Source organism: Felis catus, chromosome C2, assembly GCF_018350175.1.
Source record: "Felis catus isolate Fca126 chromosome C2, F.catus_Fca126_mat1.0, whole genome shotgun sequence".
Classification (NCBI taxonomy): Eukaryota; Metazoa; Chordata; class Mammalia; order Carnivora; family Felidae; genus Felis; species Felis catus.
Window position 1 is genome coordinate 55,923,286 of NC_058376.1, and position 26,834 is coordinate 55,950,119.

Below are 26,834 nucleotides of genomic sequence, written 5' to 3' on the forward strand. Positions count from 1 at the left end.
TAAAAGCAAATACTTCTATCAAGATTTCAGAATTTTGGTGATCTTACCACATTTCCCGTAGATCATATCAAACTGCTGCATCAATTCAGCTTCATTTCTAAATGGAGAGTACTTAAAAATTATAGACAACTCTGTTGAGAATTTTTGAGGATCATCTGTAACAGATTCTCTGGTTCTTGTTAACCATGAAGGTATTGGAACCACAACCTGTAAAAAAACACACACATCAGTTTACTATGAAATATACAAATACAAACCATCTTCCTTCCGTCTGTTCCTAATTCAGTCCATTCCTCATCTAGCCAAATTGGAAAACATGAAATTGAAAGTTTATTTCCCCCTTGTATTTTAGTTTTATAAAGAAGAGACACAAAACAATTATGTACACTCAGAGTTGTGTTCTAAAATGCTCCATTGTAGAATGTGGGGACAGATGGAGTCTGCTTCGGCCCACTAATGAAATATGGGTAGGGCGGCAGAGGGGACAACGGTACTGACACTTCAGAAGTTGAAAAGTACATGACAGCATATCCAGGAAAGCCGATCGGAGGCCCACGCCAGAAGAGAAAAACAGCCTGTTTACAATTCAGAACACCGTAAAAGGCTCAGAGACTGATGGCATGAGTTAACTGTGGAGGTGAGATACAGAGGGAAGAGCCAGAAGTAGCATCCCGATCCCCATCTGCCACTAGCTCTCCCAATTCCACAGAGACTGGATGCTTATTCTCTAGAAAGAGTAGAACAAGCTATTTCTGGATTAGAGGATATGTCAGGCACAATGATCAGGGGGACCTTACTGAGATCAGAGGGGCCGAAGTACACATACTGAGTGCTGAGAACCCAGGCCTCCTCTCTCATTTGGGTCCCCCAAAGATGTCAGGTAGGCCTTCAGGCAGAAGACTGTAGGAGTTTTCCTGGAGAAATCGGACTAGCCCAGAAGGAAAAACATCTAGAAAATTACATTGAGGGTTTCGCAATCATACAGCTCAGCTAGAACACCACTCTCACAGAGCTTTCAATCCACATCTTATTGGACTACTCTTTAAAGTAGTACTCCAATATGGAGTACTACTCCAATATGATAAATACAGACCAAATAAGCACAAATAAAGCAACTCAGTGGAAACAAAAACTGTATGAGGAAGATGAACATTTCAGAGGAAAAAATAAATAAATCATTGTTAATATCTTATAATGCTAAAAGGAAAAATACTGTATCCATGAAGCAAAACTATAGATCTTTAAAAAGGAATATTAAGAGAATTTAAAACACTTGTTGGAAATGAAGAATATGATTACAGAAAAAAATTTCTATGACAAGGTTAGAAGATAAATGTTAGGAAATCTCCCAGGAAACAAAACAAAAATATAAACAACAGAAAACAGGAGAGAAAAGGTAAGAAAATTAAAGAACCAGTTCAGATGCAACAGAAGTTGCAGAAGGAGAGGAAAGGGAATAGGAATGGAAGAAAAATCATTAACTTTACAGAAAAATATCCCCAAATTGAACAACACATGTTTCTAGATTGAAAATGCCCAACAAGCAACCAGCACAATGGATGCAAATAGACTGGCCCAAAAAGCAAAATACTTAAATCAGAACGTTGGAGACAAACAAGATTCTACTGACTTCAAAATGTACAAGGGGAGATAAGAGTCAGAAACAAGATTCAGAAATTTAAATGGCTTCGGACTTCTCAATAATAACGCTGGAAATAAGATATTGGAGCAAGGCTTTCAAATTCCTGAGGGAAAATTCACTCCAACCTACAAATAACACCAAGCCAAATTACCACTGAATGTTCAGATAGAATAAAAATATTTTCATGCATGTAAGGTCTCAAAATACTTGACCTTTCATGTACCCTTGTTAAGAAAACTCATGGAGGGCACCTGGGTGGCTCGTTGGTTAAGTGTCAGACTTCGGCTCAGGTCATGATCTCACAGTTTGTGGGTTCAAGTTCCATGTCGGGCTCTGTGCTGACAGCTCAGAGCCTGGAGCCTGCTTCAGATCCTGTGTCTTCCTCTCTCTCTGCCCCTACCCCGCACGCTCTCTCTCTCTCAAAAATAAATAAATAGAGGGGCGCCTGGGTGGCACAGTCGGTTAAGCGTCCGACTTCAGCCAGGTCACGATCTCGCGGTCTGTGAGTTCAAGCGCCGCGTCGGGCTCTGGGCTGATGGCTCGGAGCCTGGAGCCTGTTTCCGATTCTGTGTCTCCCTCTCTCTCTGCCCCTCCCCCATTCATGCTCTGTCTCTCTCTGTCCCAAAAATAAATAAATGTTGAAAAAAAAAAATTAAAAATAAATAAATAAATAAATAAATAAATAAATAGGAAAAAAAAAAGAAAAGAAAACTCATGGAGGATATGGTCTCAAGGACAGATGATGGGAGCGAGCAGAGCACCAGCTGTGGAGAGCAGGAGTGAGGGGGAGTGCATCAGAAGACTCCAGAACAGAGTCTTCAGTAGGTGGGACTAAGAAGAGTACAGGAGACTGGGGTTAAGATAGCGATAAAGACAGAAAACCAAGAAAATATTCAGTGACAGTGTTAAGAACATAGAACATTAAGCAGACAATTATTAATTCCAGGAAAAATGAAAAATCATGCAGGTAAAGGAAAAAATAGTTCATGACATGGTTATAGTTGTGAAAAGTGGTTCTGGTCTTAAAACGTAAATATCAAACATTAGCATGAGTAAAATTACAATGGAGCTACGTTGAGGGTGGAGAATTGGGATGGTATGTATGTGTGATATAAACAGAGGAAAAAATATATATAAATCCTTTTGTAATGAGCAGTTAATAGATAATACCTACATCAAACCAAGAAGTAGTAATACAAGTAATACAAGTAGTAATACAAGTAATACAAGTACAAGTAATACAAGTAATACAAATACAATACGAGTAATACAAGTAATACAAGTATCTCTTATATAGAGATATTAAGGAAAATATTGAAAAACTCTGCTCATACTCTTGAAAGAGACAGCCTCTGTAGTACTGGAAATGGGAAAGGGTTGCTGGTTTTAGTTTTTAAAAAAAGGAAATGGGCCATCTTAGGAAAGCTGTAACCTCAGCTTTGGTCAATTTTCCATGCCTTTACATACATCAAGTACAACATAAATGCTTAAAGCATTGCTTTTCCTCATTACCAGTCTCTCACTCAACTACTCCCTATTGCCTATAGACTGTTCCTTATCCAGCCCCACTCCACCACTGCCAGTGGGCATGCCGTGCTCCTCATATCTCCACACTGCCCTTCAAAACCCCAGTACTCATCTCCAGGTCTGAGAGTTGCTGCCATTCCTCTCCACGTATCAGCCCTTCCAGCTGCAAGTGGAAGTCTCTCCACAAAACCCTCACTGACCAATCAAGGCTCTCTATCTATACCATTGTTTCTGACAATTTTGTTAATGGCAGAAATGCATACTCACTGAACAGCTTTCTTTTTTTTTTTTTTTTTAGCGTTTTTTTTTATTTTTTTATTTTTGAGACAGAGAGAGACAAAGCATGAATGGGGGAGGGTCAGAGAGAGGGAGACACAGAATCTGAAACAGGCTCCAGGCTCTGAGCTGTCAGCACAGAGCCCGACGCGGGGCTTGAACTCACGGACCGCGAGATCATGACCTGAGCCGAAGTTGGCCGCCTAACCGACTGAGCCACCCAGGCACCCCCAGCTTTCTTTTTTTTTTTTTTTTTAATTTTTTTTTTCAACGTTTATTTATTTTTGGGACAGAGAGAGACCGAGCATGAACGGGGGAGGGGCAGAGAGAGAGGGAGACACAGAATCGGAAACAGGCTCCAGGCTCTGAGCCATCAGCCCAGAGCCTGACACGGGGCTCGAACTCACGGACCACGAGATCGTGACCTGGCTGAAGTCGGACGCTTAACCGACTGCGCCACCCAGGCGCCCCCCAGCTTTCTTTTTAAACATTCTCATTGTGTCATGTATCCAATTCACATGTGTCTGCCTACATTTTGTGACAAGGCTATCTTATTTTGTGATCACTTTGATGATCAGATGATCTTCTGCTGGTGTCCTACCTTCCACAGGGAAGGTATCTGTGCCAGGCAGTTCCTTAACCTGTATTTGCTGTATGGAATTCCAACTGACATTCTGAACAGTAAAACCCAGACACTACAAATTAATAAGGCATATCTAGGTCATCAAATGGAGTTGAAATTATAGTCACTAGAGTTACAGTTTCAAGTCTATTTTTCACCCAATTTCTTTAGATTTTGTATTCCAAGTCTTTTAATCCAATACTCATTTTAAAACGATCATTTATGGCACAAGTGGTGGAAATGTTTTGCAGGCTCCCAAAATCTCACTGTGCCAAAAGGAGCCTCTTACTCTGGGAGATTCAGGTACGTGGATAATGAAAATTAAGTTCTGAAAACTGCCTAGGAGTTAAAAACCCACTCAAGAAAAGTCCATAGGACAGGCTTCCAATGACCCCAGATTGTTGAGCCACCCTCTATCCATTTCCCAAATACGTTCCTAAACTTCTAAATCATAATCAGAAAAGAACCATTGTAGCCTTCACCTCCTGAGATGGCAAATGAAAACAACACCGTTACCGTGGGAACCAAAAGAAAATCTAAATTCTTACCTCACTAAGACCTTCTCTTTCACAAAATGTCTGAGAAAAAAACACACAGGTCATCGTTTCTTCCTTCTTTGTAAAAAGAATAAAGTCTTTTCCAATCCTCATGGATCCACTATACAAAAAAATCAAGAATATACTGGTTTACATCTCATATATGAAAAAGAAGAAATAGGTGGGCATGAAACTATGCAGTGTAATGAATTGTTCTTTCATAGAAGTAACTCCACTGTTTTGTTGACCCATCACCAAATGGGAACAAATGCTTTTTTCTCAAAGTAGAGCAGATGCATTTGAATTAATCTAGCCCTACACCCTTGCTTGAAACATGACTGCTAGAAATAAGGTACTGTTCAGGACTCAAGAAAAGAAGAATCATCTGTCCCTGGCAGGTGCCACACAGGTGGCATATTTTCTTGTCCTCATATTCTCTTGTCCTCATCTTGCATTGAGACCGGTTAATAAAATAAGCTGTGGACACATATTCACCTACACTAACATAGGCTCTGAGAACAAAAGAACACAGAAATTAAGTGAAACTCTGAAGTACAGAGCTGGTCCTTCAATAATACCTAAAAGACGATTCATCACCTATCTGAGAATTAAATTTAAAAATGTTGTAGGGGTGCCTGGGTGGCTCAGTCATTAAGGGTCCAAGCCTTGATCTCGGCTCAGGTCATGATCTCATGGTTTGTAAGTTCGAGCCCTGCATCAGGCTCTGCGCTGACAGCATGAAGCCTGCCTGAGATTCTGTCTCTCCGTCTCTCTGCTACCCCCTTCTCTCAAAATAAATAAATAAACTTTAAAAATAAAAATAAAAATCTTGTAAAGATCCAAGTCAGTTATAGGTATGGAAATCCCAAAACAAGGTAGAATTCTAAAGTTTATATATGTATTTTTTTATTTTTATTTATATATAACATTTATATACATATGAAATATAAATATATATACATGTATACACACACATACATACATATATATTTTTTAAAGTTTGTTCCCAATATCAATAATACATGCCCTAAAGGAAAACAATTTCTGGGGCACCTGGGTGGTTCAGTCAGTTAAGTGTCCAACTTGGGCTCAGGTCATTATCTCATGGTTCATGAGTTCTAGCCCCGCATTGGGATCTCTGCTCTCAGCACAGAGCCTGCTTTGGATCCTCTGTCTCCCTCTCTCTACTGCTCCCTGCCTTGCTGTTTCTCTGTTTCTCTTTCTCTCTCTCTCTCTCTCTCTCTCTCTCTCTCTCTCTCTCTCAAAAATAAATACATATTTTTTTTTTGAAAAAGGAAAACAATTTCTCACCTTTTAAGACCATTACCATATTGTCCAATAAACTTCAAGGTTGATGACCGTTTCTTAGATGTTCCAAAGTAAATGATATCTGAAGCCTCCTCTGTAATTGAGAAAGACATTTAAGTGGTTAGGAATTATGAATCATTGACACTGGCCAGAGGTCCAGTTGTCAGGATGTCACACATATCTCAAGACATTAGAACAAATCCACATCTCTTGGGTCAGTCCAGAGACAAGTCCTTGTCAGGCTCCATGATCCCTGCCTAGGATCTCAAGTGCAATATGTTGACGGTCAGACAGACCTAGCCATATGACTTTGGGTACACAGAGCTTAAACTCTGAGTCTTAATTTCCTCGTCTCTAAAAGGGAACTGTTAATACCTATGTTAGAGCTGTTGATGAAGATAAATATATTAAATGAGATTATCTACATGTGAAACCCTGATACAATGCACACTACCTGTTAAGTGCGAATAAAAGTGTTATAATTATTTGTACCACTACTAATTTTCCACGAATTTGACTCTTACCTGGCCCCAGGTAAGACTGAGAAGGGCAGAATGGCTTCTGGTCTGATACTACCTGAGGAAAAAGGGCTACTTGTTTCAGACTCTCATAGTTATTCTCCAGATCTCTCCAGGGCATTCTGGAATTCTAAAGAAGAATCCTCTGAACTTCAAGGAGTTTATGTAACCTGCTCAAGGTTAAACAGCTGATAAATGTTACTGTAAGGGTAATAGTACAGAGTTACCAGAGACCATATTCTGTGGTTTTCAAAGCACACTTCACAGACTCCCATGTATGGTGGGGCCAGAGTTCTGGGCACAGGTATAGAACAGTGACATGACCCCTGTCCACAATAACTTTATGTCATGGCAGGAGAAACAGATTAAAAGAAGCAAATAAATAAGACCATTTATGAGAGTATTAGGTAAAGAAAATAAAACCAGGTTAATGTGATAGAGAATTAAAAGGAATGTGGCCCTCAGAAGGAATGATCAGGGAAGGCCTCTTTCCTAAGGTGACATCTGAGATGAGATTCAAGTGAAGAGCCAGCAGGTGTAGTTGGAATGCTATAAACAAGGGAGACAGAGACGTGAGAATTGATCAAAGAGGTAGACAAAGGTCAAATAATTCAAGAAACCAGAAGCATTATTGGGGAGTATAAATTTTACCCCAAAGTAACGAAAAAGCACTATGGGTTTTAAGCAAGGGAATGATATGATGTGATTTATATTAAAAGATAACAAATACCCTCAGGATTGCTATGTGAGGAATGGACTTAATGGGGCAGGACCAGAAGTGAAGGGGTGGAAGCTACTGCAGTTACTTCCATGGATCAAGGTTGATCCAGATCAGTTTGGGCCACAGAGTCTATTTTCAGTCATCAGATAAATTCTTCCTTCTAACTTACTACTTGATTTCCAATCAATGTTAACAAAGAATTGGTCTCTCAACACTAACTAGTGGGCTTTTAAAAATACTACTGCATACGTCAACTGAAGTTTGAGTTCCTTCTAAAAATCTGAGTATTTGCCACTTCCCTGTGTTTTGATCATTTTGCTCACGGCCATATATAAAAGGAGCTGCTTCTTTTTTTTTTCTTTTTTTTTAATGAAGGGTCTTATATAATAGGGAAAGTAAGATAAAATACACAAAGAGGGAAAGGTTAGGACCTGACTGAGGTCCCTGGGTGGGGAAAAACACACATTTTGGAACAATGCTGGGAGTGTCTGACCACAGCAAACCCTCTCAGGAGTAAGGTCCCTCTCAAGAATATAATAAACACTACCTACTCCCCCTTGGTTTTCTCAGGAATTTGACAAAAGACCTGACTAAAAATAAGTAGATCATAAACTATGACCCACAAGGAACGGTTTGGCCACAGACCAGCCCTCACACAATGGAAATGAGCCAATCAGTAATGGACAACCAGCACCTAGAGTTATCAGTTCAATAGGGTAGGACTTGAGAAGGAACAAGGGGGAAGGGAAGAGGGGAGGTGACCAGAACCTTATAAAATAAAGACCGTTGCCTATTGTCGCGGGTATTCACTTTCAAATGTCCCCTCTCTGTAAACAGAGCTTTCCTACTATTCTTACTTTCTGATCTTATGCCTCCTGCTCATTTTGTATCTACCTTTCATTCTTCGAAGCAGTGAGACAACAAACCCTGGGTATTGAGGTAAAAAAAAAAAAAAAAAAATCCTGCAACTCTTAGACTAGATCGTATATTGTTGTTTAAGAACTCAGGTAAATGAACTTAACAGTCAGCCTAGAAGCGAAAAGCAAAACTGTTTTTTCATTATGATTTTCTCACAAAATATTTCTCTTATTTAAACACTAAGGAAACAACAATACTTTTAATCAAAATCACCTGGAAAAATCAAAGTTATCCAAAGTCAGAACAAGAACTGTGTGAGATATTTGAGCATTTTCTGAACTTGCTAATAATCTTTGACTATTCGTGCCAAGGGAGAACTTCAGAGACTAACAAGAAAACAACTTTTTTTTTTTTTTTAATGTTTATTTATGTTTGAGAGGGAGAGACGGAGCGGGAGCAGGGAAAGAGCAGAGAGAGAGGGAGACGCAGAATCCAAAGCAGGCTCCAGGCTCTGAGAGCCCAATGTGAGGCTCGAACTTCCAGACTGCAAGATAGTGACCTGAGCCAAAGTCAGACACTTAACCGACTGAGCCACCCAGATGCCCCAAGAAAATAACTTTGTATTCTCAGTTTCCTACTAGTAGCACTGATGCACATCCTCTCCTCTGGTGTAGAACTGACCAGAACTGTTCCGTAGTGTTTGAACTCATTTTTTTAACCTAGTGGTCAAAACCCCTGCCTTATGGGACATGGAAAAGTGTTAAACAAGAAATCCCAGACAAGCTATCCCAAATGACTTAAAGCCCTTATCAGAGGGTATCAGTTCCACAGCAAACGGGTATTGTGTACCTACTATGTGTTGCATTTTGAATGCCTCAAAGATACAAAAGAAAAAAATCATGCAATGAATTATAAATGTATTCATTATGATAAGAATAGACTGAAGCTATTAAACCCTTGAACTGCAGGCAAAAAACAAACCACAAAAAACAAGGGGAGGTAACCTCCACCTCAAGGTTAAGCAGAAAATTAAAAACAGCCTAAAGGCATTGGAAACTGCCTCAGGACTCTTGCAAGAACTACCTGAAAGGCAGGCTAAAACAATCTCAGAACCCATCCAGTTACCCTTTCTTTTCCATTTGTTCCTAGAATTTTTTTTTTCTAAGTAATCGGTATCTTCTCTTTTTTATTTTTCTTGCAATATTTATCCACATTCACTTTTTGTCTTGGTTTAGATGATTACATTGATTACAATTTACTCTGTCAGCTGGAATAATTAAATCTAAAAAGTTCAACAATAGGGGCGCCTGGGTGGCTCATTCGGTTAAGCATCTGACTTCCGCTCAGTCATGATCTAACGGTTCGTGGGTTCAAGCCCCGCGTAGGGCTCTGTGCTGACAGCTCGGAGCCTGGAGCCTGCTTCAGATTCTGTATCTCTCTCTCTCTTTCTGTTCCACCCCTGCTTGTGTTCTGTCTCTCTCTCTCTCTCTCTCTCTCTCTCTCTCAAAAATAAAGATTAAAATTGTTAGATAAATAAATACATAAGTGAAATAAAAAGTTCAACAATATGTTAAGTCTGAGATTTATTTTCCTAATAGCGCCATACCTGTTTTTGCATAGATAGCTCAATTTATTTTTATTTATTTTATGGGCTTTCAGACGGTTTCCTCTAACAGCCAGTTAGGTATCTAGATAATTAACTTACCAGGGCTCATACCACATCCATCATCCAGGAAGCACAACATGAATCCACCCTGCAGTTTTTCATTATCCACTGTAAGAGAAAGCAGTTATTACTAATAAATATTGGCCTTAATTTGTTCATAAGAAAGTCATGCTGCTTACATAATTGTTTGTCCTCCTCAAATGCAGCCACTGGGTGACAGAGTTATGGCACAATAGTGGCACTCAGAAAGGTGTCTTGGCTAGCATTTCACAAGAAACTGCAGGGGAAAATAATCATGCAACAAAAAGGCTTTAAACTAACATAAAACACCTACACATTAATAAATTATGTATACAGCATGGCGTGCCCTGCTTTGGAATCTGGCCCTTTAAACTTCAGACATTTCCTCCCTGCAGGAGGGAATAAAAGTAGATGGTGATGTGACCCCAGGATCCCTCTATCAAATTGATCAACCTTTTTGCCCTTCCACCAAAGCACTAATTCTAAAGTCAATCTTGGCCATTTTTATTAAATTCCTCAGGCTCTCTTCTAAGTAGTTAATTCCCATAAGAACCATTTGTGTGTGCTTCTTAGTGGCAGCAAATATTTGCCTCTTGAAAATGCATTTGATTTTTGAAAATAGCTAAATTATTTGGAATCAATTTTGATGATTAAGAGATATCATTAAGATAACAAAATAATCTCCCTTAAAAAATATAAAGGTAACTAAAACTAATGAGACTAATTTTAATGCTCAATTTATAATCTGGCTCTGAAAATAATTTCAACATTTGGATATATAAGTTCTACCACATCTCTCTCTGTCTCTCTCTAATAACTCTGTTGAGAAATAGCTTACACACAAAAAAACTGCACATGTTTAAAGTGTAAAATTGATGTATTTTGGCATATGTACATACCCATGAAACCATCATCACAATCAAGGTAGGGAATATACCTATCACCTCAAATGTTTCCTCAGGTCACTTTGTAGTCCTTCCCTTCTTGCTCCCTTCCATGCCCATCACGCCTACCCCAACCTCAGGCACCCACTGATTTGCTAACTCTATACCTATGATTCAGTTTTAGCACATCTGTTAACTTTGTGTTCAATGGTCACCCTCAATCTACATTTTAAAAATTAAATAATGTTCAAGGTAATCTATAAATAACTATCTAAAACACATACCTAAGCTTTCCAGGTTCATAATTTTAGGCTCACATACCCACTTCTAATCTCTCCCCCAATCCTGCTAATTCACTTCCAATAAACCCTCTGGATCTTCCCTCCCATCTCATTTTCCCAGTTCCTCTCTCAGCCTGGTCTATTGGGAGTGCTGACCTCAACTTCTGTATCAGAATATTCCTCCTCCACTTTAGGTGTTTGCTCTGTTCAACCCTTCCTGACTGAGGATGACATTCTCCACAATTCAACAAGGGGAAACCCACTCTTGTTAAATTCTTTGCACAATGTAGTTGTTCTCAACGTGGCTGAACATTTTAATCATGTAGAGATACTCCGGATTAACTGGTCTTGGATGAGGCACAGGAATAAAAATTCTCCTGATTATTCTAGTGTTTATCAGCACTGGGAACCCCCTGATCCAAGCCTCAAGAGGCTCTGCATAGATGCAACAACTGATTTTGCAGCTCTTGGGATAAAGGTCTCATGTAAGGAGCTTGCAGAAAGAAGGGCATTCTCTGGTGAATAGGTGGGAAAGACTTGAAATTCCCAAGAGACATATGCAGTGCTTACTTTTTCTATAAACCCCAATGAGATGCTGCAGACCATCATAGCCTCAAAATTTAATATTCCCCTACATTCCACCCTGAAGCTTGGCCTCATTTATTTCCAATCCTTAAAACTAAGGATTCCAGATTCATTTCTATTATCTGTTAAATATGCATCTCCAAAACAAACCACAACACGTTCTCCGCCAGATTTACTTCTCCTTCTGATGTTTCAATAAATGGCATCACTCTGCATTAGGCTTCAGCTGCCCGAGTCAAAACCTCAGAATCTCCATATGTCTTCTCAATTCCACCTCCTCTCAACATCTCTCAAGCTCTCAAGTTTGACCACTTTCTCTATCCGTACAACACTGCCTTAGCTCAGGAAACCATCATCTCTCTTCTGGATTACAGCAACAGCTGCCTAATTCCTTGCTCCTGCTGAAAGCAGAGTGTGGACCAGCATGCATTTCACAATTAATTTTATGTGTCAACTTGGTTAAGCCCTGGTACCCGGCTGTTTGGTCAAACATTAGTCTAGATGTTGCTATGAAAACATTTGTGGATAGACTTAACATTTACAATCTGTTGACTTCAAGTAAAGCAAATAACTTCCACAGTGTGGGTGAGCCTAATCCAATCAGCTGAAGGCCTTCAGGCAAAGACAGAGGTTTCCCAAAGAAGCGATATTCTGTGTCAAGACTGCAACATAGAAATTGCACTTGAGTCTCCAGGCTGCTGGCCTACCTGGAAGATTTGGAACTTGAGACTGCAATATCAGCCCTACCTGACTTTCCAACCTGCCAGTTGCCCTACAGATTTCAGACGTGCTAGCCCCCACAATCATGTGAGCCAGTTCCTTAAAATCCCACCCTCTCACCCTCCCCCTGCAAACTCTCTATCTATATGTATAGACGTAGATACATACAGATGTATAGAAAATTATATATAAATACACATACATATCTAGAGGGGGGAAGGGAGGCAGATCATATCTGTCCGTCTGTCTCTTTACAGTGTCTGTCTATTTAGCTATCTCCTACCGGTTCTGTTTCTCTGAAGAACCCTGACTAATACACTCTCCGAGTTCATCTCTTATCACTCCCTCCCCTCACCCATACTGCAGCCTTCCACTTCCACACAAATATTCTCTTTAACTAATCTTGAGCATCTCAAACATTTTTGCAACTCCATCAGTGTTCTATGTTCTCTCCATATTCAAGCCCCTGCACATACTGCCCCTTTGTCCCTTTCAGTCTCTGATTCACCAGGCCAAGGCCTATTTCCCCTTTAGGTCTTTCGTTCACATAAGGTTCCTTTTAGGACACCTTCCTAATTCTCCCACATCATCAGGTGCCCATAAAGAACATTTAGTTTGTAATGTGTGCTTCCTACCCTTCAAAGGACAGACAAATACCTGCTTATGTATCTATTTCTCTTTCAGATTAGTAGCTTTTTTTAGAACACAGTTGCCTCAGAGATATGGTGAAAGTTAAGGGCCCTCCACCCATAAAAGTGAAGATATACACCATATTTTCCACAGACCCCCACATTAGGATGCCAGTTCCTTAAAAGCAGGCACTGTGTATACTCAGCACTTAACCCAGTGCCTGACACTTGGTCAGCACTAAATATATAAATACAAATACAAATATGTATATATATATATATATATATATACACACATATATATGTATACATATATGTATATATACATATATATGCATACACACACACATATTGAATGCAAAGCCAAGTTTACTACAACCAATACGCATGAATAGATAAAATATAAATGTCTAAACATGTTAGTTTGAATTTTATAGCCCTCCCTCAAGTTACCTGAAGAAAACTTAAGATTGGAAAGTAACTTAGAGCCTCAGTAAATACTCTGAGACCTAGCCCAATGCTTAGATGAATTCTTTATCCCATATCAATTCTATCTATCGCTACATAAGCCCTGACCCTGGTTTATTATTTTTGTAAGAAAAATAAAGTTTGGTAAGTTGATAACCATATTGCAACTTGCTGCAATAAAAAATTTTAAAACATGAATAGATGCTTTTTTTATGAATACATAACTTAAAACCAAAAATCCTAAGTTCAGCTCTTCACAAAACACATACAAACTAAAGAAAGAAGTACCATTTTCAATGCAAATGGCAAAGATTGTGTGTGTGTGTGTGTGTGTGTGTGTGTGTGTGAGAGAGAGAGAGAGAGAGAGAGAGAGAGAGAGAGAGAGAGAGAGAGAGAGAGAGACAGGGAGATACAGAGAGAGAGAGAATGCCAAGCGCTGGAGACAGTAGGAGAAATGAGAACTGTCGTGCCCCACTGGTGTCCTGCCACAAACCCAAAAGAACATAACATGTGAATTCCAATTATATCTGTTGTACTTTGTGGTTCTGGATAATTCTTCTCAACCCTTTGACCCTTCATCAGTAATATCTGTGCTCTGAATGAAATGCAGCTTAAATCTTGTCCTCTTCTCCTCTTGTTCAAATTCTCATGAAATCTCGTGTAGGTCCTTGTGTAGCGCCACACCCCTGCTATCCCTCCTTTCACACTTCTACAGACCATCCTGTATGCCATGGCTCGAGTAGCTTTCTTTGAAGAGAAAAGAGCACAAGACTAATCTGCCAAATGTTATTGTTCAAAATTTTTCAATGGTCATTGTCTACAGAAAATAACCTTAGCATGGTATTGAAGGTACTCATCTATTTGGTTTTAACAATTAGCTTCAGTCAACCTAGCCTACTCGTTGTTCCCTGACTGCTTTTTCTCCAAGTATCTATACAGCTTGGCCCCTCACCTCATTCAGATCTTTGATGGTATAGCACCTGGTTAGAGGAACTATCCCTATTCGCCTCATGAAAAATAGTACAATCTGTCTATGACTCTCTGTTCTCTTATCCCACTTTTTTTACCCCCTTTTAGCACTTTTCATTGCCTGGTATATTATTTGTTCATTCGTGTCTATCCCTCCCCCATCAGAAGGCATGTTCCTTAGAACACATATTTAACCAAACATTTTGCTCAAGGCTCTATCCTTAGCACCTGGAATAACTGTTCATTTCATTCACCCATAACAGACACTCAATAAACTATTACTGAATAGATGAATGAATTTCTAAACTGATCCACCTCCATTCTTTTTCTCACAGTAATTCCTCAGACAAGAATATTCTTTTCTTTTTATACTACTTGACAAAAAACCACATTCATACTTTAGCCCTAGCTCTTAAATATGAGGTATTCTTTCTCTGCATTCCCCCCCTACTTTGAGTCTCTCCTGGGCAAGAAACACTTACTCTATGGTACACAATATAACTGGATATGAAAGGGAAGACCACTTTTTCTCTACTAGTGGTGTTTCCTTCCATGTGGAACGGAGTGCCGTTAATATTAGTAAAGGGGCTCTTCTTTGCCCCTCCACTCACTTCTTCCCTGGGGCAGCAAGCTCACTCTCTTGATTGGTAATCTAAGGAAGAATCACTTAGGGAGGCTCAGTTCAGATCTCTCCTGTTCCCTCTTGGGAGTGAGCTGCTGGCAGAGTGCACGAGCTCTGTCCCGCTTGCCCCAGGCAGACCAGTTTTGAGGGGAAGCCTGACTCCACAGGTTGGTCAAGTGTCTGATTCTGGGGTTTGATCAGCAAATCTGCTGGATTTCTCATACTAAGCTCCATACACCAACCTAGCATTTATCAATAACAGATACCAACTCTCTTGTTTTCTTTCTCAAACTTTTCAGAACCTGGAGGGTAAAAGGGAAGAAGAAAATCATTTATTCTGTTTTCTCAGATCTCTCGAGGTGTCCGTGTCTCTCTCCTTCATGAACCAGAAGCACCCATCTAGCACAGGATCTTAAACACTCAGAAAACTGAATTGCACTGAGTTGGTTTTTTGTTTGTTTTGTTTTGTTTTGTTTGTTTCAGAGAGAAGGCACAAGTGAGCAAGGGCCAGAGAGAGACAGAGAGAATCCCACCAGGGGCAGTGAGAGAGTTAGAGAAGTGGGACTCGCCAGAAGCAGGGTTTTACCCGAAGCGGGGCTTGTATACACTCACCCGATGTGGGGCTTGAACTCACGAACCATGAGACCATGACCTGAGCCAAAGTCAGATGCTTAACAACTGAGCCACCCAGGCACCCTGAGTTATTTTTTAAGTATGGATACAGACTGACATCACAGATCATATCCTCTCGCCTGTGACCAAGAGCCAACATTTATAGGAGAGCTGGCAGAATCGGGGTTGGAGACCAGTTTTAACACTACAGACATTTATCTGGGTAGTATCAAATACAGAACAGGATCTCATTTGCATCGTATTCTAATGAAATGAACTAGCAAGGACAATCAACATTTGGTGACTAAAAATGAAGTCAGTGAAGAAAACACACCTGGTTTGAATTTCACAGCCCTCAAACATTCATACTTCGCATTCACTTACACATTTTAAAACTGTGATAAGTCGAGAATGAGGTATACTTAATTACGAATAGCCATTAAGTTAATGTGCTTTTTAAAATAAAACTGTTTTCTTGCAGCAGACGAACTGACGGCTCCAAATCACTCTGAAGCTTTCACAAAACCCTGGAAGATCTAATTTTGTAAATGGGTCCCCTAACAAGTGAACAGTTCTACTCGCAGAGCGTACTGCTCTCAACCTGGCTCCCCATAGGGTCACTGCACTCAGAAAGCACTTAAGTTACATTAAAAATCTATAAAATGTGCTTTGATTTCATGAAATAAAAGCAAAATCACTACAGGCTTTTCCATTAGAATTAAAAAAGGGGGAGAGGAGAAAACAAATATGCTTACCTGAAAACACATCAAGTCTTGCGGCCCCTGCATCTCTGGAAACAATATAAAAATATCATTGCCTCAATATGAAATTATGTTTTAAAAAAATTACACCTCATGTGAGGTGTAACCTATTGTCAGGTACCAAACAATAGAGAAATCCACTTAAATTGCTTCAAAACAATTACTAAAATGTTTTGCTCTACCTTTATATACCAAGACCTATGATCATTCATAATTTGAGAATATTACAAAACCTGAAATTCAGAAATTTTAAAAGAAGAGATGGAATTTAGTGGTGTAACTACACAAAACGCTCAACAAAAATGGATATTATTTTTTAAAAAATTAGTTGGAAAATAATCCGTAAATTGCAGAAAGATTTTCATGATATATTTTAGTGCCCAAAAAATGAAAAGAAAAAAGCAAAATACTAAGTAATATGTACTGTATGATCATATGTTTTTTTTTTTTTCAGTAGGCTTCATGCTCAGTATGGACCCCAAAGCGGGGTTTGAACTCAGTCAGAGATCGAGACCTGAGCTGATGATCACATGTTTTTAAAGAACATATATGATAAATACATCCATATTCGTAAGGAAAAAATCAAAACGGTTGTTTTCTCTAGATCAGAGGTTGGCAAATTATGGTCCAACAGGCAAATGTGGCCCACCAACTGTTTTTATAAATAAAGTTTTATTGGAACACTATCATGCCCATTCATTTATATATTGCTTATAGCTGCCTTCACACCACAATGGCAGAGTTGAGTAGTTTCAGCAGAGAACATATGGCCTGCAAAGGGGAAAATATTTACGATCTTAAGAAGGATGCTGACGCCCCCTGCCCCACCATGTGACAAGATTACTGACGACTCCCTTTTTTTTTCTTGTTTTTCCAGTTTTCTACAACTCACAGATATCATTTGTGTATTTTTTAAAATTATTTTTAAAGTGGAAATTGTAAAAGAAAAAGAGCAAGAGCCAAAAGATCCTGGTTTTACTGTGAGGGGTGTGAGAGAAAGGAGAAAGACAATGAGGAAAGTGGCCTTAGCTGATGCAGCAGTGGATGTGTTGAGGGAAGGGAAGCTCAGAATAATAACAGCCACCGGGATTCTAATCGGAAAATCTGAGTCTCTCCCAACACTTCCATCAGTCCCAACCCAAAACTACGCCAAATACATCTGAATTGCCAGGCTGACTTGTTCAACGCCTTCAAAGTTGGGCCCTTAGCTCCTTCCTCTAGCCAATTGCTGCTTTTAACCTCCTCCTTTATAGAAATTCTGGAACTATCACTGCCATTTCTTGAGCATTTTCTGTGTGTCAAATAAGCACTGAATGAAGTACTTTTAAGCCTTCTCACCTAATCCTTACCACAGCCACATGACACAAAAGTGTTATTATCTCCATTCCATAACTGTACATTATACAAAATACCATATACACAATAGGTCCTCCATAAATGCCACTGCACTGAAATGGAAGTTTTCAAAGAAACACTTTTTTTTTTCATTTTTTTTTAACTTGAAAGGGTGAGGAAGGGCAGAGGGAGAGAGGGTCTCAAATAGGCCCCACGCTCACTGCAGAAAGTAGGGCTCTGCCCTATGCGGGGCCGGATCCCACAAACCTGGGATCGTGACGTGAGCCAAAATCAAGAATCAGATGCTCACCAACTGAGCCACCCAGGCGCCCCAAGAAACAGTTTCTTCGCAGCGAAATGCCATGGGGTAAGGCACAGAAAAATCATTTACCTCTACAGCATATTAAGATATTTCATAATAAGCTTTGTACTTTAGCCCAGGTACTTTCTCTCTGATCAGCTGTTGTATCAGGAAGAAATGGTATCTAACTTAGATTTCAATAAAATTTAAAAGTTAAACAAACAAAAAAGAATTATTCATGTCAAAGCATACACATATGTCTCAACATATGTGTACATGTGTATCTACATTAATACATATTTGATCCATTTTTTACTGCTGGGAAAAAAAAAAAAAAGGAAGAGGCCCCAAACCATGTCTTCACATTTTTTCTTGCTGTCCACAATACTGTTTTAATATCTTCTAGTTTTCATTTTGACAATCACAGGAAACCACCAAACTCTTAAATGATACAGAATAATTTCTTAGAGTAACACAGGGACTTTATAAAGACCCTCTTCATGAGAAAACTAAATGTCTTGACTAAGTCCAGTAAACAGCTTCATTTGATATTAATTTCTAGCATCTGAGCAGCCCCGGCAAAGTCAAGTGTCTGCTGCAGAAGGACTTCAGGTTGGCCATGGGGACCACTGAGAATGGCAAGGATGAAGGCACAGCCTGGTCCCAAGAGAGCACATGCCAAGCCCCTTAGACCCCTGAGCAACCTCGAGGCTGCTACTTAAAAAAAGGGAGGGTGGGTAGGCAAGGGATCCATATTTTTTATGTGGCACCTCCTGTTTCTTAAACTTTACAAACAATCCCTTCTCTTCCTCCTTTTCCTTAGAACTACTGTGCAAACTCCCACTATGAGGCAAACAAACACAAGGCAGGCTAGACTTGCTAAGAGGGCTGCAAGTTTATAGACGCTGCTCTGAGAATTGCCTTATTGATCACATTTCTCTCACTCCCTTGGGTCTGAAGTCAATTTTTCCTTGCCAATAACCTCCTACTACATAGGGGTAGTTCACGGACTACATAGGGGTAGTTCACGGACGAGCCTTACCTTGCATTGTCCAGCAATTCAGCCAGCGCTCCAAAAAGGAAACTGTGCGTGGTGCTGAAGAAGAAAGAGGGAAAACCAAAAGTTAAACCAACTCTGTAATCAGTGTTAAAAGCTTCGGGGTACTTGCAGACAAATGTCCTCCAGCTCAGGACAGATAATCTATCAAGGAGTTATTTCAGAAACAACTTTCTTAGCATGGTCAAGATTCTGAAGCAGATGTGGTCCATTACAAAGCCGAGCCTAAGAACACAATTGCCAAAGTAGCCCATCTGTTCCTAATAAAACAAAGACTTCAAGCAGCTTTCTGTACTTACGGCAAATTTACATGTTTTAAAATTGCTTTATAAACAATATTCAAGTGTGGTTTGTTTGTTTGTTTGCTTGTTTTTTGAGAACTTGTCGTTAAAATTGTATTATTTAAGATAAAATTATTTCTGAAAAATCTTGATCAAAATCCTGGCACACTGAAAGGCCTTAAGACTCCATCAGCATGTACAGAGACTGGCAGGGGACCCCTGCTTGCCCCATTAGTCGACCGATAGACAGACACATAAATAGATAGATATATATATAATCTATGTATATTTTTTCAGTAGGCCCTTTACTCCTCTGAATTACCTGTGGTCACTCTGCTATATCCCCTCCTGCCAAGTCCTGGATAACAAAACACATTAGACAGGTGTCTCTATTTATGCTTTGAAGGCTGAATGTTCATCTGTGGGTGAAATCAGGCTGCCTTCAGGGTCCCACACTTGCTTTTCATTTCCTGATGTGGATATTTCAATCAGCAACTTTATCACAGCATTAAGGGAAGATCCAGTCTGCAATTTTCTTTTTATGTTTAGTAAACAGGTAGCAGAAACAAGAGAGACCCATTTATCAAAACACATCTGCTCATTTGTACAGGAAGAAAAATCATCTACAGTGTCTCAGTGATTCCAAATACCTCAGGCCATAAGACATTAGCTGAAAATTTATTTTAAAATATATCTATAGGGGTGCCTGGGTGGCTCAGTCAGTTAAGCATCCTACTCTTGACTTCAGCTCAAGTCATGATCTTAGGTTCATGAGTTCAAGCCCCAAGTCGGGCTCTGTGCTGACAGTGCGAGGCCTGCTTAGGATTCTCTCTCTCTTCTCGCTGCCCTTCCCTCTCTCTCCCTCTCAAAATAAATAAATAAACTTAAAATACACACACCCACACATGCACATATCCCTTTTTTGGAAATTTTAAACTTTAAATACATGCTGATATGGGGTCTCTTGACTTGAGTCAGCTTTCAAGTTTATAATTAAAAAAAAAAAACTACTAAATACTACTGCTGCAAAAAGATGTCCTTCACTCAAAAGAAATTCAGTGTATAAAAATCTAAAACAGAGCAAATGAGAAGTATAGGTTATATGCTTTCCAAAAGCAGCATTTGGAACCGCAAACCTTTCTAGTGAATTTAAAACACAGGGTTCAATACACAAAAATGCAACATATAAATAATACTTCAGGAAAGTAACTGCAGTCATTCTGACAAAGAAATTCCGTAGAAGTTTCTGGACTATTTCACTGAAGAGATTTTTACAGACTGCCTGCCATATGCCAATGTGGTCAGACATGGTCTTCACCCTCATGGGGCTCAAACTAGTGGGAGGATATAGAAAATACACAAGTAAACAAACACACAAAGATGATATGGCAAATCTTGGTTAGATGTTATAAAGGAAGGGTGATGGGGAAGAGGACATGGTGATCAAGGAGAGCCTCTCTTTGTAGAAGACATTTAAATTGAGCCCTGAAGGATGAGGAGAAGCCAGTCCCTTGCAGAGACAGAGTGGAAACACTCCAGCAAGAGGAGCAGTTGCAAAAAGACACTGAAGCAGAAAGGAGCCAAGGCCAGTATGCTCTGGCTATGGTAAAAAAGGGAGATCATGCTGAGACACAAGACAGCGGGGTCATGCCGTGCTACCCACTCCATGGTCAGGAGCTTGTACTTAGCCTACATGTAACTGGAAACCACTGTCATGTTTTAAGAAGAGTGACATGACATAGCTGGTTTACTTTTTTAAAATATCACTTTTGGGGGGTGGGGGTGCCTGGGTGGCTCAGTTGGTTAAGCATCTGACTCTGGGTTTCAGCTCAGGTCATGATATCACAGTTCATGGGTTTGAGCCCCATGTCGGGTTCCCCACTGAGCATGGGGCCTGCTTGGGATTCTCTCTCTCTAAAATAAATAAATAAACTTAAAAAAAAATCTCACTCTGGGAGCTCTCAGGTAAATGGACCATCAGGGAGCAAGAATGGGAAGCAGAGAACCCAATTTAGAGGCTATGTGGAGTAACTCACAGGGGAGATGGTGGCTGTTTGGAACTAAAGGAATGGCAGTCCAGAGGAAGGAATGAATCTGAGACATAATTAGTGATAGCGAGAAGAGGACTTCAAGTTGAATGGGCCACGAGAGAGAAGCAAAAGAGAATTTTTTAAAAATCAATCCTGTTTTTACTGAGAGAATTCTCAAAGGAAAATCTACCTGGAGAAGCTGAGGAGATGCCAATTTGTATCTAATTTTGTTATTGTTGCTTCCTGCTGCTGTCACTTTTGTTATTAAGTTATCTGACCACCAGCTGATAATGGGATACAGGCCAGGGGAAACCACTGTGGGAGGAGGGGGCTGGGGAACAGCTGGGGTAACTACACAAAACTGAAGCTGAGGAAATTTCTCAAGATAAAATTCACAGTCCTTCCAGCATTTTTCTTAAACTAAAAATTGCTATTTTGTCATTCGTCTTCTGCTTCAGTTAACTTTTAACTAGGTGTTCCATCCTTTCCAACTTGCAATTCTTCTCCAGGGAGATTTAAATACACACACACACACACACACACACACACACACACACACACACAAAACTAAACACCTGCCAAAAATTTCCCTGTTTTACTTTTTTTTTTTTTTTTTTTTTTTTTTTAATTACATGTTTGTCCCAAGCAGCTAGGCTATCCTTGCCTGGCACTCTTTACACTTCCATTTCTGTGGTTTCAAACCTGGTACATCACTTGCATCAGATGGTACTTTTGGTAAATCCAAAATTACTGTAAGATTCCCCAAAACTGACCTACCACTATGAATCACACAGCAGTCACTGCTACGCTGTGCTGGGTTAGAAATGATGGATGGAACAGAAAACCTCTGTCATCTGCATCTGCAATCTGGGTATGTGAAATAATACCCGATGAGTACCAGAAAGGCATCTGGGCCCGACAGAGAAGCAGGGTGCTCTAAGCAATAACTAGAATGTGAGGATTCCATCCTGGGAGAGGTTACATTTTTGGAAGGACTCAGGCCACAGAGGCTGGAATCAATAAATACAAATTCCTCTCTGGAGAGCAACTTTAATCTTTAAAATGTCAGTGTGCTGGGCAGAGAATTCACAAGAGATAGGCCAGGTTGGTAGGATTGCGGTTCTGCTAACCCACAATTAAATACTTGGTTAAATGCTGGGCCTTCTTACCACTTGGTGTTAATTTTAGAACAACAAAAAGATTTATAATCTAGGGGGTCCTGGGTGGCTCAGTGGGTTAAGCCCCGGACTCCTGATTTCGACTCAGGTCATGATCTCACAGTTGGTGAGATACAGCCTCAGGTCTCTGTGCTGACAGCACGGAGCTTGCTTGGTATTCTTTCTCTTTCTGCCCCTCCCCTGTGCATGCACGCACTCACTGTCTCTCAAAATAAAAAAATAATTAAAAAATTAAAAAAAGTTTTAGTCTAGCTCCGAATATGTACCGTTACCACCTTTTTATTTTTTATGCAAACAAGTTTAAATAAATAATATCTCCATAAAGCAGATACCCAAGTTCTTTTTTTTTTTTTTTTTTTTCCAAATTGGGTATTTCGCTAGAAGGACCAAATTCTTCTTCACTATATGGGGACCCTCCCTTGTTCAGGCTCCACTGCGCACTCACGAATTGGCGTGGATGAAATCCAGATGCAGCTGGGCCCGCTGGAGAGTAGCATACTTGTCGCCCATGTCCTCCAACGCGTCCCGCGCGGCCCTTGGAGACAGGGACGCCCGACCCTCAGCTGTTGGCTCAAGCCCTCCTCCACGCCTTCGTCCACGCCAACGCCCACGCTCAAGGCCGCGGACAAGCACCGGTTCTGCAAGCACGCGCTCCCCCTGCTGGTCGGAGGGCGAAGCTCACCCTGCGCTGTCAGGCAAGAAAAGTCTTTGTTCCTGGTCTTGGATCCACACTTTAAGCATGAGGCATCTTTGCTAGGCTCCTCTATCCACGCTGAGATTTATTTAACCTTCCTGCACAGTTGTTCCTATCATTCCCCATATGGTAAATGGAGCCCAAGGTTCGGATCAGAATTTGATCAGAAATGATTGCATGCACACACACGCACACAAAGAACATGAAGAATCTGAGTCAGGAGGTCGGGAGTACAGGGAAGAAAAGTAGGTAGTTTTCCTTCACTTGCATAGTTTATTACACAGCACCAGAGATGAAGGCATTTTGTGTTCTAAGCCCAGCACTGACTTCCTGTGTTTCTTGGGTTGATAATGTTTTCTCCGATTGAAGAGAAGAAAGAAGAAAATAGATCAGCCAGAAAGAAAAAGGAAGGAGGAACTAAAGGCAGTCAGAACAGAATTTGGACTTCACTGTAATGTTAGGCTTGTGTTCCAGGAGAAACTTTTTCACCTGCCAGCCATCAGTCAACTATTTGCTGTGCTGGCGCAGCTCAAGAAATACACATTCTGTTCTGTTCCAAAAGACAGAACTGGGCAGGTACAGGTTCAGGAGAAAGGGAGGTTGAGGGTAAATGTAAGGAAGGACCGTGAACACCAGCTTTGCAACTGCTGTCGCTCACAAAGCACTGAATGCCAAGTCACTAAAACGTAAGGTGAAACAGGAGTTGTCCAAGAGGCTGTATGGAAAGGTCCTGGTGGTGATGAGAAATTAGTTGACCTAGTTACCTCTAAAAAGTGTTCAAGCTCATTCAACCTAGGGCTATAGGACTTACAGACTAAGGTAGTTCAATAACACGCAGCAAAGATTTTACATGATAGTTTTAAAATCAGAAATGAGGTCACCCAGGCTCAGTCTGTTAAGAATCTGACTTCAGCTCAGGTCATGATCTCACAGTTTGTGAGTTCAAGCCCCGCATTGGGCTCTGTGCTGACAGCTCAGAGCCTGGAGCCTGCTTGGTGTTCTGTGTCTCCCTCTCTCTCTCTGCCCCTCCCCTGTTCATGCTCTGTCTCTCTCTCTCAAAAATAAATAAGCATAAAAAAAAAAAATGAGGACACCAAAGGGCACCTGGGTGGCTCAGTCAGTTACACATCCAACTTTGGCTCAGGTCATCATCTCGTTTCAGGGGTTCAAACCCCTTGTCAGGGTCTGTGCTGACAGCTTGGAGCCTGGAGGCTGCTTCAGATTGTGTTCTCCCTCTCTCTCTGCCCCTTCCCTCTTGCTCATGCTCTGTCTCTCAAAAATAAAAATAAAAACATTAAAAAATTGTTTAATAAAAAATGAGGGGTGCTTGGGTGGCTCAGTCAGTTGAGTGTCCAACTCTGGGTTTCAGCTCAGGTCATGATCTCACAGATCATGAGTGAGAGCCCTGCATCAGGCTCTGCACTGACAGTGTGGGGCCAGCTTGGAATTCTCTCTCTCTCTCTCTCTCTGTCCCTCCCCAACTCACATTGTCTCTGTCTCTCTCAAAATAAACAAATAAACTTAAAAAAAATTAAATTAAAAATGAGTGTCTACTGAATAAAAAGAACTAGATGTGTTTGTGATTTCTGGGCATCATGCAAGGAATGAGGCTCTCAGAAAAAAAAAATTGTCAGTTTTGAGATAGTCATTTTACTTCTAAAAAAAAGTAGTTTATCCGCTACTACATTTATAGGAATCAGGAGAGGAAGAGAGAAGTTGAATGACAACCCAAAGGAACATGATGCTCTACTTTAATTTGAAAACTGGAAGTAAACATAAACATTTCAAGTAATTTTCCTGATTGCATTTTTGTTTTAACAGTGGCTGATGTGGTGGTGTTTTGATCGCAAAATTCTCTTTACTAAGCAACTTGAGCTATCTTTCCAATTTTTCCTTCCATAGAACTTCAGAAATATGATACTTATTTTGATTTTATGGGCAAGAAAAGCTTGACAAGCCTCTTCTGGATTTATTTTACTACCTCAATTTCCGGCTGCCATCTCAAAGCAATCTACCATTGGGAGGGCACCAGGGCCACTCGCCTGTAATTAGTAAACGCTGTAATATCTAATTTCTACAGGGGGAAGAGCGTGATTATCATAGAAGCAGGTCTTCTAATAATCTGAGCGGAGCCCTCCTGCATTAAGTGGCCAGCCTCAAAGCACCAGACGGTACTGGTTGGCCTGGATAACAGGCGCTCAGGAGGCTCCATTAGCTACGCTAAAACAGAGGCCTGAGAGTCATCGCACACAACCCCCAAAAGTCTTTCCCCTTCCCCATGTCAACCCCACTTAGCCACGCTCTGGTCTGAAAGGTAAATCTTGTTCCTTTTCAGAGTATACCTTCAGGATTCTTTGTCTTAGCCACCTCCCTGGACCGTGCCTCAAGATTCATTTTAACATTACTGTAGTTTATGATACAAAAACACTGGAGAAATAATACGGAGGGGACATTTAAAAATGAGAACATCATCTACTCATCTTATGATTGACCCTGATTTTAAGGAGAGTCAAAATACATTTTTTTTAAAAATGGGGTGGGGCACCTGGGTGGCTCAGTGGTTAAGCGTCCGACTTCGGCTCAGGTCATGATCTCACAGTTTGTGGGTTGGAGCCCCGCGTCGGGCTCTGTACTGACAGCTCACAGCCTGGAGCCTGCTTCAGATTCTGTGTCTCCTTCTGTTCCTCCCGTGCTCATGCTCTGTCTCCCTCTCTCTCAAAAATAAAGATTAAAAAAAAAATTTTTTTTTAATGGGGCTCCTGGGTTGCTCAGTTGGTTGAGCATCTGACTCTTGGTTTTGGCTCAGGTCATAATCTCAGAGTTCATGAGTTCAAACCCCACATTGGGCTCTGCACTGGTAGTGTGGAGCCTGCTGGAAATTTTCTCTCCCTCTCTCTGCCTCTCCCTTGCACGCGCGCGCGCTCTCTCTCTCTCTCTCCCCCTCTCAAAAAAAAAAAAAAAAAAAAAAAACTTAAAAAATAATTCATTTAAGAAGAGTCAATTTGGGATAAGAGACTCTTCAGCTCTTCCTAAGTAGACATTTCAGCATTACAACATTCATTTGCTAGTCACAAACAACAGCTCAAATCTTTCAAACTACACTCTCCCCCTTTCATTTAAATAACTTTGTATGAACCAACATCTTATTACTCTTCACAAACGTGACAATTTATATAAAAATAAGATGCTTATACCTACCAACCATGCACAATGGTATGCAATTTCTAAGAATTATAATTAAGAAGTGACATTGACATATTATAATAAATACAGAAGGCAAATACTATTGAGGTAATAATGTTGAAAGATGCCAGTGACCCTCTATGGATAATACTGAAATATCTCTGAAAGGAACTCACACCCTACTTACTTATTTTCTTGCTTTTGTGCAATTCTGAACCTGGCTGGTATATTTTCATCTCAGTCAACTCCATGTTAGACAATGGTAGGGTTTTCATTACATTGATTTTCAGTTACCCGTATAACTGACAGTCTTTATACTCCATGTGCGTGACACTGTGGTAAGCATCTCTGGAAACTGTTGAAGGTATGAGACTAACAACTTGCCCCCAAAATAATGATGGTTACATATGAGTTAGAAAATATAGTAGTCATCCTGGGTTGGCTAACTCATTAGCCATTTCCCCAACTTTCCTCTTCCCACCTTATTCTAAAATCATTTTTAACGTTTATTCATCTTTGAGAGACAGAGAGAGACAGAGCATGAGTGGG

General features: G+C 40.3%; 1 protein-coding gene across 4 annotated transcripts in view; it reads right to left on the reverse strand.

Annotated features, from left to right (window-relative positions):
* MORC1 (MORC family CW-type zinc finger 1) overlaps window positions 1-23,021 on the reverse strand; it is a 167,047-nt gene extending 144,026 nt beyond the window's left edge. For 3 of the 4 annotated variants that reach the window (XM_019839671.3, XM_045036903.1, XM_045036902.1), the window contains exons 1-7: window positions 22,854-23,021; window positions 18,905-18,958; window positions 16,221-16,255; window positions 9,714-9,782; window positions 5,915-6,005; window positions 4,616-4,724; window positions 48-207 (exon numbers count right to left, since the gene is read on the reverse strand). In XM_019839671.3, coding sequence (XP_019695230.2) covers window positions 48-207; window positions 4,616-4,724; window positions 5,915-6,005; window positions 9,714-9,782; window positions 16,221-16,255; window positions 18,905-18,958; window positions 22,854-22,918 — 583 coding nt within the window. In that variant the 5' untranslated portion in view covers window positions 22,919-23,021. Of the gene's footprint in view, window positions 1-47; window positions 208-4,615; window positions 4,725-5,914; window positions 6,006-6,435; window positions 6,566-9,713; window positions 9,783-16,220; window positions 16,256-18,904; window positions 18,959-22,853 lie in introns of those variants that run through there. The other variant, XM_045036904.1, reaches the window with a different exon arrangement.
* Window positions 23,022-26,834: the final 3,813 nt, after the last annotated feature.